The sequence below is a fragment of the Anopheles cruzii genome, chromosome 2, assembly GCF_943734635.1.
Source record: "Anopheles cruzii chromosome 2, idAnoCruzAS_RS32_06, whole genome shotgun sequence".
NCBI classification, from domain to species: Eukaryota; Metazoa; Arthropoda; class Insecta; order Diptera; family Culicidae; genus Anopheles; species Anopheles cruzii.
This window is the reverse complement of record NC_069144.1, coordinates 53,720,123-53,732,056: the sequence shown is the minus strand read 5'-3', so window position 1 is coordinate 53,732,056 and position 11,934 is coordinate 53,720,123. Positions and strand designations below refer to the sequence as shown.

Sequence of the window (11,934 nt, the reverse complement as noted above, 5' to 3'; positions counted from 1 at the left end):
ATATTTACTAAAATTTGGCCTTGTTGTTACAAGCTGCAAACATTCCTGTTAAATAGAAAAAGGTTTCTCTAACTATAATAGAGAAACAGACAAATAATTTAGCCTAATGACTTATGGACTTTAGCAGCCGACTGCATCTGTCACTATAGGCACAATAACGTTTCTTCCAGTAGACCAAATGTCATGAAAATTTTGACTGGAAATCTGGAAAGGATGTATCTTTCAAAGACATACCCACATCAAGATGGCGCCACCAGAAATGGCCTTATTGAAAAAGTACCAAACCACTGTAAGGTGGTAAAAATTGAAGGCGATTTCATTTGATTTTGTTTTTGGTAGGAATTTTTTGCTGCACACTGACATGAAAGCTTCAATAGACAATATTTTTCTCTACAGTTTATGAAAGGTCGATAACAAAATGTTAAAAGGCCGGTAAAATGTATAAGGTATTGCAAAGTGTGACTGCTTGTGTCAATGTAAACATTATAAGCAAATTGATAAATATAAGCGCATAAAATAAGACCAATGAAAAGTAGTGTTCAAAATTAAGCTTACCTATCTAGTGACCCTTAGAGAAGTCATTGCGTGTATACCCATTTCTAAAGTATTTTGTATCGGTTTTTGATGCTCCCGATCATCAGTTCACATTTCAGGATCAAAGTGAATATTATATTTTCAGTTCCACAATGTATGACAATATCATTTGCCCATGGTGCGAGTGACTCTCCAGGGCAGACTGAGGCACCTCTGGTCGTCGAGCAGCAGCTAACGGACCAAAACGATCGAGCGAAACCTGCCATGCATGGCAAGTGCGTCATGGAATCGAAACTTCTTCGATTCTTCGCCAGCTCATTCTGCACGTGTGTTCTCTACCAGCCCGAGTGTCCGAGGGCACTTTCGGGACGTCTCAAACCAGGTGGTTTCGAAAAAAATGAGCCCAGTGCACCCGGGAACCCCGGGAGTAGTTTGGAAAGATCTGGCGTACCCATCATGCTCCGCGGGGTGCCTCGTGTCACGTTTGCCTGCTCTGCGCCCTGGACGGTGGGTTGTGATTGGAATAAATGGTACGCAAATAAATAGCGAACCAATTTGTGACGACGTCTTTTCGTTCGATCATCATTTCCATGCTGTTTTTTTTGCCTTCTCGAAGCCCGAACCATGAATGAAACGCAAATTGATGTAAGTGAACCGTGAGAATGGATTCGACGGCCGTTCAGCCAGTCGTAGGGATACGGGTTTTTGGCTAACTTTATGTGAATCTTTATTAATCCCATCGCCTTCGAATGGTTCCATCCCCAGTGAGTGGCACACCCGAACAGTACGCTTCACCAGATTTGTGTTACTTTATTCACTCGCACCGTTGTTTATCAAACGAGCAACCAAACGCGACCGAAACTTAATCAGCACCTTCATTCTTTTACTCAGCTTCGTCTGCACATCTTACTCACTAATTTAACGAAACGCTTACTTGCCTATCAGGGGGACGGTGAAATCGGGCCGACGGATTAGTGCCGTTAGGTGGACAATAAATAGTAATAAATTAACGTGTTCTGTTGTTTCTGTAAATCTACGTGTCCTTCTCTCTCGCTGTCGAACTAAAGTCGTGTAAATAGCGTTATGCTACTTGAGCACTCTGCTCTCAGTTGTCAGTAAATTTGTACAATTTTAGCTAACATAGCGTCCGGTGGGCATTGCCTTCGGCGACGCCGATGGTGCTGATGATGATAATGATGATCATGATACTGATTCCGAAGATGAGTCCTATTGAGATTAACAACAAAAAAAGGGCAATGGAAAACGATCCAACTCGATCGGCTACTCGAAGGGAACACCCAGAGGGACCCTAGCCCCGGTCAGTGAGCTCAGTATGGCCGCTGCTGCTGATAAGCCATGGCGTGGGGGTCCGCCAGCTGGGGAGCATAGTGGGACGGGGTCGGGGCGAGCTTCGGGTTCCGGTACAGGTACGGTTCGTCGTAGCGGTCGCGTCCCTGGTGCTGGTAGTGCTCGTCGTCCTGGGCACCGTGCAGCGATCGCTTCCAGTAGCCGCCAAAGTCATCGCCGGCATGGTCATCGTAATGGTGCTGGTGTTGGGCGTGCTCGTAGTAGATCACCTAAAATCACGATCACGAACGTATCAAACAACGAACTAAAGCGCCAAATCGGAGTTGGGGGCTTACTTTCTGCGGTTGTGGTTGCTTCTTGAAGTCCAGCCAGAACCGGGCAATGTTGATGAGCAGTCCGATCAGGGCGATGGCGAAGAACTTTAGCTGCAGCTTGAACGACAGGATCTTCAGCAGCAGCTCGATCTTGGCCTTGAGCGCGGCGCCCAGAATGAACAGCTTCATGAAGGTCTTCTTCTTCTTGTGCTTGTGCTTTCCTGTGTGGTCCAGCGCCGCGTTGCGTATGGGTAAATGCGTACGGTAAATCGTTAGTCTAACTCTACACACCGGTTCCGTGACCACAAAGTCCACGGACGGTTCTTAAACTGGGGGAAGGGGGTTAGTTCAGGACTACGGATGTCTACCGACGGACAACGGTTAGCAATCTACGCTACTCACTACAAGCACACGCACACAACATCGCACGCACTACGGGGCGGGTTAGACAAAGGCATCATCTACTTACTATGTTAATGGGCCGGGATTAAGACTAAGAAACTCAAACCGAGAAGCGTTTAAAGGGCGGTCCATGTTCTGCCATTCGAAAAAAAGGATACGCAAGAGAATCGAAAAGATGATCTCGTCCGACTTGGAAGGACTTTCGGGAGGGACTCACAGCTCACTTGAGATCATCTCGTACAATAAACGGAAAAAGGGGCCTCGAATTGATTGCCCAAAGACATGCAATCTACTCCACCTGCTGGTAGCATAGAACATAAAACTATGCGAGCGTCACTTTAGCGACCACACACCACGCGATCCGTGTGGTGATGTTTTTAATGGCTCATTAGCGAACCAACAGCCGTAACGTGAGCCCGCAGTCGGCACACACACACAAAAACTGGGCCTGGGGGCCGTTGTGTGGTTTGTGGTTTTGCTCACTTTCTTTGCTCCGTCGGTGGTTCAGCGCGAGCATCAAGCTCAGGAAGGGTGTGCGCAAAAAAGCCACTATTTAAGTGCTCGTAATTCACGGTGAAGCAGCGATGGACCGCAGGAAAAGGATTCAATAAAAAAAACAAAAAAAAAAACGGAAAACTGTGCAAACAAGTGGCAAACAAGTTAAGCCACTGGAAGCGGCTGATCTAGCGCCAAAGGCGGTGCCAAAGCTGATAAGCTGGATCGTCTGCAAACAAGCCACAGAAGCGGCACAACACATGATGGATGTCATTATTACAACGCAGATGATGCTAATGATGCTAATGATGATGATGATGGTTGTGGTGGTGGTTGATGTCGTTGATGAAGTGGTGTGTTAATGTGGTATGTATGTTGATGTTGATGGGATGATGATACGGTTCTGTGGCAGCCTTTTGCTGCTTTCGCTTCATTGCGTGTGTGTGTGTGTAAGTATTCCGATATTATTCGCCAACCAAATGCAAACGTGCAAAGCCAAAGTGTCAGTTGCCAAATCATGGGGTTCCGATGCCACATTCCGATGCCACATGCACGCACGCAAGTCATTTATGTGCCCCAGAAGGTGACCAAAGGATTTCTTTTTTTGTTTTTGGATTTTCGGAGTTTTTGCGCAGTATTCGAACATAAATGCTGTCGTCTGTTGGGTGTCGCGCACATACGCACAGCACGAGTGTAGGAATGTGTGTCTGTGTCTGTGTGTGTGTGGTGTGTCGGGAGTGTGTGACGTCACCATCGTCCATCATTATCGCCATCGACAAACGCCAACGGAGCCGATCCACCATAGGACTGGCAGGATGACGGCAAGGATGACAAGGCTGACGGCACAAAGGAGTACCGTTTTGCCTCGCAACAATTTGCGTCGCCTTCAAAAGACCGCGAGTCAACAAGAAACGAAGGGGGAAAGAAAAGTTGCGTGTTTCGAGCGTCCAGAAGCCCGTTCAACGTTCCCGCTCCGGTCCGGTTCGCGTGTTCTCGACGGGTTTAGCCGGAGCCGGAGCATTGGGCCAGGTCAGGTGAAAAGGTAAGGTCGGGCCTACGGGCTACGGGGACCATTCCCCCCACTACAGGGGCTGAGGCTTGTTTTTAGGCGCGAAAATCAATGTACTCAAGACATAGAGGGGCAAGAAACTGTCTCGCCCGGTGGCGGAAGTGCTAGTGGAAGTGGTGATGCTAGTGTTCGTACGTCGTCTCCGCAGTTCGCCGACATCGTCGTCCTCGAACCGACTGACCGCGCCGCTTCCGGCGCGCCGTCCCTCCATGCTCCCGCCCGGCGGTGCACTGACGTCGTTGCCGGCGTCGTCGCTGCCACCGCCGCCGTCGCCGACACTGCCGCCACTGCCGACACTACGAGACCCACCTCCAGCACTATGTTCGCCACTCCCACCAATCCCATAATCCGCTTGGTCACCCTCTTTCTTGCCTCTACCAAGTGCTTTTTCCGGGCTGCCCGCCGCCATGCCAGCGTAATCCACCAAACCAGCCTCCACAGCAGCGAGCGGGTCGCGGTAGTCCTCGTCCTCGTCGGTGCGACCGTTACCTAGTTTCAGCAGGTGGTGGAGGTGCGTCTTGGACGACTCCTCGCCATCTTTGCTCTTCTTCTTGTCCGACACGTACCTGCGGGGTGTACAGAGACGTCAGTCACTCCGAAGTTTCGCCCGATGACTACCCCGATGGCCCTGGGATACTCACTCGTCGACGCCTTCCGATACGAACTCCGCCAGCACCCCGAGACCGGTTTCGATCTGCGCCATCAGTGTCGAGGGCTTGCCGCGGTTCGCGTCGGCCTCACTCAGTCCGCGGCTCTTCTGGGCTGTGGATACCTCCTTGTCGGCTTCGGCTGGAGGCGAATAAAAACGGAAGAAGAAGAGATTCAATTAATTATATTAAAACTCACTCACTCACTTTCATTTTCGTTTGGTTAGATCTGTCCGAACCGGTGGCCATCTGCATGTCGCCCTTAATCGAAAGTGTCGCGGCGCGGGAAATCGGAAGAACCTATCCCGAGCGTAAATGAGCGGTAATTGGCGACCCATCCTCGGCGACCGGCCACAACGGGAGCAACATTTCAGGTCAGCCCGACAGGGGGCCACACCATCCTGATCGGGACAAGAAGCGGTTTTTACCGTTTGATCCAATTTCTGACCCGCGACGGGGGCAGGATTTGCGAGGAGATACGAGTTAGATGTGGAAACTCACGGTGAAAACTAGTACATCACGGACGAGATCCGCGATATGGTCAACGTCGGGGACCTGGTTTGAGGCAGGTTTTCCGTGGGTCCGTGCGGTCAGTCGGTCGGACAGGTCGCTTTGGTGTGGAAAGTGCAGACGACGAAAGTGTGCTTTGGAAATCGATCACTCTTGATGAGCAGATACATGCTGACAGTATCTATATGGGTAGATCGTAGTCGATATTATATCGTATATCGATCGATATTATATCGTTATATCGTATATCGATCGTATATTGATAGATCGCATCTCTCACTTTCTAAAGGACGTTCATATTAGTTTGAAACCTGTCTGAATTGTCTTGAAATCAATTTTGAAAATGAAAACGAACCAAGTCTTGGGTTTCGGTGATTAGACGCTTGATTTTATCATTTCCGTTTCGGTGTTTTTGTATGTTTGGCATTACCAGCAGTAATTTTGATGCAATAGCATGATACAAGCAAAATATACTTTTCTCAAACATTGTTACATTTTCGGCAGTTCCACAAAAATTAATAGGAAGTGTCATTAATGCGACAAAGCTCACTGAACATTTAAAATATGGGGCTGCGATGGACGCCTAACAATTGCTTCTCGGTTTTACAACTCTGGGTTGCGGCAATTCAACTTACTGGCAAGGTCTGAATCAAATTTTGTGGTTTGAACAAGCGTCCAAACTGACGTGCTTATTGCTTTAAAGTACATGTATCACGTAAGCTGATTTAAAATGTGGGTTGTTAATATGAATTGAATCCCGAAAAAGCCACTTAAGACTTCTGTGCTACTATGCTTTATGAGATGGTCCGGGTTCATCGCTTCCGACAGCGTTGAAGTCTTTTGTGTATTATCGTTTGCAGCGGATTCTTTAAAAGGAGCTTCATCGGTATCGCAGCTCACCAAATGACCAGAACATTTGTTTACACCCGCGGACGGTGTGTGTGTGCGGTAGATTGCGGCAGATTTTCCTTTGCCCATGCGCTGCGCCCCGTTGGAGCTTTGCATTTTGTCATTTATTTTCCGCAACGATTGGTTTTTGTGTTTCGCTGACATTAAGTATCCACGGATGGGGTATGGTGCGGATTGGAATTTTCTGTTGGATTTCTGTTGGACAGGGCCCTCCCGTTGGGGCCGGAATTCTCCTCTCACCAGCCTCTGTACTGACTGACATAACTCTATCGGCGCGAGTAATGGACACGAATGCCTCAAACGAGGATTCACTGAATGGCCACCGGACCGCCCATTGTGGTTGATGCTAATCTGTCTGATGCTGCCTGTCGCTATGTTTCGCGACGTCCCGGTCTTGCCAAACGGGATGCGATGCTGGCGAAGAGGGAGGCAAGTTTCTTCGGCATCCGAAGAGTGTCAAGTGAATTTGAATAGAAGGTTAATGAAAACTTGTCCCTTTAGCCGGCCGATGTTGCATATGGCGCAGGAAATGAAATTATCGGAAAGAATAAGAGGGTGCTATTGTGGGCATGTCCTGCTTGACTGGGTAGCTTTAAACAATAATCAGTGATTTATTGACTCGCTAGTCCTTTGAACTGCGTGCTTCAATCATCCAACGTCCTACAAAGTAATATGCGAATGGCAGAAAGTAATGACAATTTCTATTGTTAGAAAATAGCAAGCATTATCTACGGAGTAATTAAGATTTTGCATGCTCGACACAATTTAAGCTAACTCTGAAATTCGTTTAAGGACCTTCACATTAAAAGAAAGATATTATCAGGTTGGCTAAAAAGAAATCGACGTTTTTTGGGTGATGTTCAGAACTATATTTAACAGGTTTCCAATGGTCCGATTTGCGTCAAATATGCACCATTTTGTTGGAAAATTAGTTGTCTTTTCAAAGGTAGGCTTATAATGTCTCTCTTGTAAAAGGATTAGTCATTATTGGCGAAAAACTCGATAAATCCATTTTCATAATCCTTTTTTGATCTCAGTTTTTCATCACTCAGGAAATTTTGTAATGCGCGAAAAAGGTGTCAATCGCTTAGTGCAAGGTCTGGACTATACGGTGGATGCATTAAAACTTTCCAACCAAACTCCTGGACTTTCTGGCGAGTCACTGAAGACGTGCGTAACATTTCGTTGTCCTGTTGGAACACAAAACCTCTTCTGTTGGCTGATTCTGGCCGTTTCTCGTCAATTGCTAGCTTCGAACGGTACAGTAATTGACGGTAGCAATCTGAATTTAGTATTAAGCCACACGGAAGCTGCTCATGATAAACAATTCCCTTCAAGTTCCCACCATATACCTAGTAGAACCTTCCTAGCCGTTATTCCTGGTTTGGTCACCGGTTAGTCTGCTTCACCAAGCTTAGACCACGACCGATTTCACACAATATTGTCGTAAGTGATCCATTTCTCATCCCCAGTATCAATCATTTAAAGAAATGGGTCGATTTTGTTCCGTTTGGCCAAAACTTCGCAGATGGCAATTCGAGCCATCATGTTTTTTGGTGTAAATAGGGTGGAGCCCAAACATCGAGCTTCTTTGTGAATCCAGCTTTGCGCAAATGGCTTTAAGCTGTTCGATGATTGATCTTTAGCTCCTGGTCGATGCTCTGATTACTAACATGCCGATCAACTTTGATTATTTCTGTGAATTTATAGACATTTTCGATGACGTGTCTGTCTAGGCTTTAACATAAAAAATAACTGAAACGTGTCAACGAAACCAAAATTTGACCCAGATAGCTGTTAGAGTATCGGCACCATGAACACCATGCGAAATTTCAGCGGCCTAGCTTGAATTTGCACCTTCATCGGACAAAAAATGTAAAATGTACCGAATTTTCTCCGCGTTGACCTCCATTGTTAACACCCTATAACTCACAAACGAATAGAACAAACAAAGAACAATGAAAGCATTTTTTTAAGTGTAGAAAATCAGCTTTAAAACGAGCCTAAACTTGAAACTGTACGACCAATACTTCACGAGATATCGATCATTAAAGGCATGTATCGTGAAAAACGTCGATTTCTTTTTAGCCAACCTAATATATTATTAAGTGGAATAATATAAAACACTTTAATGAATTGGCAATAGAATTAAATGTAACAGACCATCGAGCCAACGCTCTAGCCAGAATGTCAGGGTTAAGACAAAGCATTAAACGATCAGCTCCTAATTCCAAACATTAACATTACCCACTTAAGGGTTAATACGGAAGCAGTATTTATTAACGCCTACAAGGTATGCAATCTGTATATCACCACGAACCAAAAGTATTCAAATCCAATAATCGTTGGAACTGCTCGTTGTGTGAAATTGTTTGAAATGAATGAGTTATTCAAAATTATTAAGTAATATATCTTACACAATTATTTTGAATTGAAACGTACCAAAATACCGGAACATACTGTGGAAAGCAACGCCGCAGAGCATTGCAGTAAGCAAGTCTGAGAGTTTTCTTTCTTCCCATTAACATCGCTAATCGTACGTTAGATCATTCCGCGGTATCTCTTCCCCCGGGAGACACAATAGAAACGTAGAACAAAGCGTTGCACCTTAAATCTCGTAGGTTATGTGGGAAAATCATGTACATCGCTAAACGGAGCTTGACTCCCGTTCAGTCTCTTTCTCCGTTTTGCTCGTGCTTGGTTTGGCCCATTTACGGGAGAAATCTCAATCCCTTGCCCACGGAATGGTCAGTGTAAATTAGCGCAAATTCGCCCTGGATCTAATAAACCGCAGAAACCGTTGCAGCCCAAGACGCAAGGCGATTCAAGGGTGCGCTGTGCCAGCAGATTATGTTGCACGTTTTTGCATCGAGAGTGAAATGCATAACACACATTGCGCGCGGTACAGCACCCAGCCCAATTAAATTTGACGGATGAGTGAAGCCCAACGCAAACGGTTTAAGGTAGAGATGGTTGTTTATTAACAGTACATGCTCGCTGAGGGAGAAGGGGCGCCAAACGCATTCAACGCGTTCCTGGGCCGCCTATTTCACGCACCACTGCCGAATGGTAAGAGGCCTCCGCCGAACGCGATCGCCTGCAGGCGGCATCGGTGTTGGAGTGTTCCACACGGCCTTGAAATCTAGCACTTAAGTCTAATCCTAAGCCAGACTCTCAGTTACGGGGCGGGAGATGCCCATTTAAATAAATTAGGGAAACTCATTACATTAATATAGTACACAGTGGGCGCCGAGATGCCCGAGATTCGCACGCGCGCGTCCCCGAAAAGCAGGTCAGCTAGGGTTCCGTTCCATTGGGGCTGTTGTGGGTCAGCCTATTCCCAGCGCTTTCCTTTTTGGCATCACTAGATCGCGTTCCGGGTTCTAGCAAGCGTCCTATCGTCCGTTCTTTTGCAGCTGACGCCACTGGGCATAGATCTGGTTCAGTCGGTCCCGGTCCGTGATCACCTCCTTCGGGTGGCGCTCCTGGTGGCCGGTGGACGAAGATACGTAGATCGGCTCCACCGTATCATCGATCCGGGACCGGTAACCGATGCGCTGGTTGTAGGAGCCCAGGGTCGGCGGTCCGTAGCTCGGGAACACATTTGGGGCCGAGTTGTGTAGCAGGGACGCTGGTGGTGCGTGGTCGAACTCCACCGGTATGCCGCCATGCTGGTGGCCATCGTTGTGGATATGCACGTGGATGTTCTTGTCGCCCGACCAACCACCGCCGTGCTGATCGTACGAGTGTTTGGACTTGAAGAATGCGATCACCTTCGCGAGGGCCAGACCCACGTTGATCATCAGGATCGAGATACCGACGAAGAGCGTCTTCAGGCTGATGGCTACCAGGAACGCGAGCAGTGTCTTCATCACGCCCAGAAAGAACATCACCGGAACGATCATGGCCTGCAGTCGTCTGATCCGCCCGAACGTCCGAGACTCTGTGGGTTTTGGGTGGAGCAAACACTAGAATTAGGATCTCCGACATGAGATATGACTGGAGTGTTAAGTTACTGACCAGCGATTCCAGTTCCGGGGTGACGCTCCTCGGCCGAGAGACTTCCGGCTTCGACCGTGACCGTCAGGGTGATGGTGACGATGAGTAACACCGTGGCAGGCTTCAACCACTCCCGGATCCCTATTCGTTGTAGTCTGCCCAACGGAGACATTGTAGCTCTGTGGTTCCCTGTGGTGTTTTTTATCGGCGTCCGTCAGTAGGATCGACACCCGGTGGGGCAGGTCTTGATCGGTGGAGTCGCGCTGATTGACTGATCGTCGCGGTCTTCTCGGGTGTCTGTAAATCCGAAAGGAAAGTACTGAGAAAACCACAACCACGCTGCGAGAGATGAAAGTCGGGCGCTAGAATCGGCCCCCGGGCCGGCCAACACATTCGGTAGCTGTCGATTGCGTTGCCGGGGCGGAGGCGGAGGCGTTCGTTTTGTGGTTCGATCGATGCTCCAAACCCCAATGTTTTTTTTTCTCGGAATTTTTATGTTTCGGCTAGACCTGGCCGGCTTTTTCAGAGTGCCGCACCGGATTGGTCGCAATTTTGCTCCTTTCTTTCTGATCTCTCTACTCGCAGCAAAACAGCGAGTGAAAGTTCTGTTCGTTGCATGCCCGGCCGGCCGTGTTTCGTGTTTTGTTGTCTTATTGTTTCGAACTTCTTTTCGGTTTCTGAGCCGCTCCCAGATGCATTTAAGACAGAAAGCAAACCCCTCGGTGCAACCTCACCGATTGTGTGTTATGCTTGAAATGTGTTGGAGGTTTGAATAGACGCGCCTGTCGAGCAGATGTTAAGATGTAGGTTATTAGCATAAATTACGCGAGGAATTTGTACAACCAGCAATGGGTATTTGCTGAACATATTCTGATTTCCATTAAGCTAAGTTGAGAGCAAAAAATGTGTTAATCACATCGACACCACTAGTATTGTGTAACACTGCGATCCCAATAGTAAGTGGTCAATCGACGTACGAATTGGAGAAAAGACAACAAACCACTAGCGGTTCCAATCAGAACAACAATCTTCGGTGAGATTTGGGACCAAAAACGCAGGAAATACTTTCGAAATTGCTCCACCTTCCTGTAGCCTCGGCTGGGACTACGTAGGTCGATGCCTCAAGCAATCTCAGGGTCGTCAACAAGAAATACATAATAATTTGTCTTTCGGTGTCCCCATTTTGGGCCTTTCTTAAAGCTTCCCAACACACCGGGAAGTATGCGCACCTGTTCCTTTCGCATTAATCAGAGACCCTGCCCTGATAGTTGCCCAACAGGGCGACACGTGGACTGGCGTATGTAGTCCACACCGCGGTCTCTCGGCCGCTACACATTTGAAAGTGAAACGCTCAGCGTCTTTACGAGCCCGGTGACCGGTGTCCGGCGCGTGACAAAGGTTGCCAGTTGGTTCGAGAGACGTCACCGAAAGGCTGCCGACGACCGCGGACATGTCGGCGATGCTTAAACGATTGCCCCGCGAGCCCGGCCAATGGGAGCAATGGGAGTGAGCAGAGTCGTCGTGAAATCGACCCTACGGAGTACGGCTCTCGTTCCACCCTCGATGATGACAATTGTGTTATTTTTCTGCAATGAAGCCGATGAAACAATGCAGGTGTGTAGATAGGGGTTCGGATCCGAAGGAACGAAGTGTCTGGAATGCACAGCAAATCATGTCAGCTGTGGGGTTGTTTAATACGCGTCGCGGGGTGTGTACTTTCTTCAAGAAATTGCCTTCCGAGGTGGGA

The 11,934-nt window shown here is 47.9% G+C and overlaps 2 protein-coding genes across 2 annotated transcripts; both read right to left on the bottom strand.

Annotated features, from left to right (window-relative positions):
- Nucleotides 1-1,862: 1,862 nt before the first annotated feature.
- Nucleotides 1,863-5,024, bottom strand: LOC128266967 (uncharacterized). Its single transcript, XM_053003757.1, has 5 exons — nucleotides 4,973-5,024; nucleotides 4,764-4,911; nucleotides 4,180-4,688; nucleotides 2,178-2,377; nucleotides 1,863-2,111 (listed from the first exon to the last, which is right to left on the bottom strand). Exons 1-5 carry the CDS (start codon nucleotides 5,022-5,024, stop codon nucleotides 1,863-1,865), a joined length of 1,158 nt encoding a protein of 385 aa, XP_052859717.1.
- A 4,559-nt stretch (nucleotides 5,025-9,583) lies between these two features.
- On the bottom strand, nucleotides 9,584-10,359 carry LOC128268250 (uncharacterized). The gene is made up of 2 exons (XM_053005300.1): nucleotides 10,209-10,359; nucleotides 9,584-10,131 (listed from the first exon to the last, which is right to left on the bottom strand). Exons 1-2 carry the CDS (start codon nucleotides 10,357-10,359, stop codon nucleotides 9,584-9,586), a joined length of 699 nt encoding a protein of 232 aa, XP_052861260.1.
- Between the last annotated feature and the right edge of the window lie 1,575 nt (nucleotides 10,360-11,934).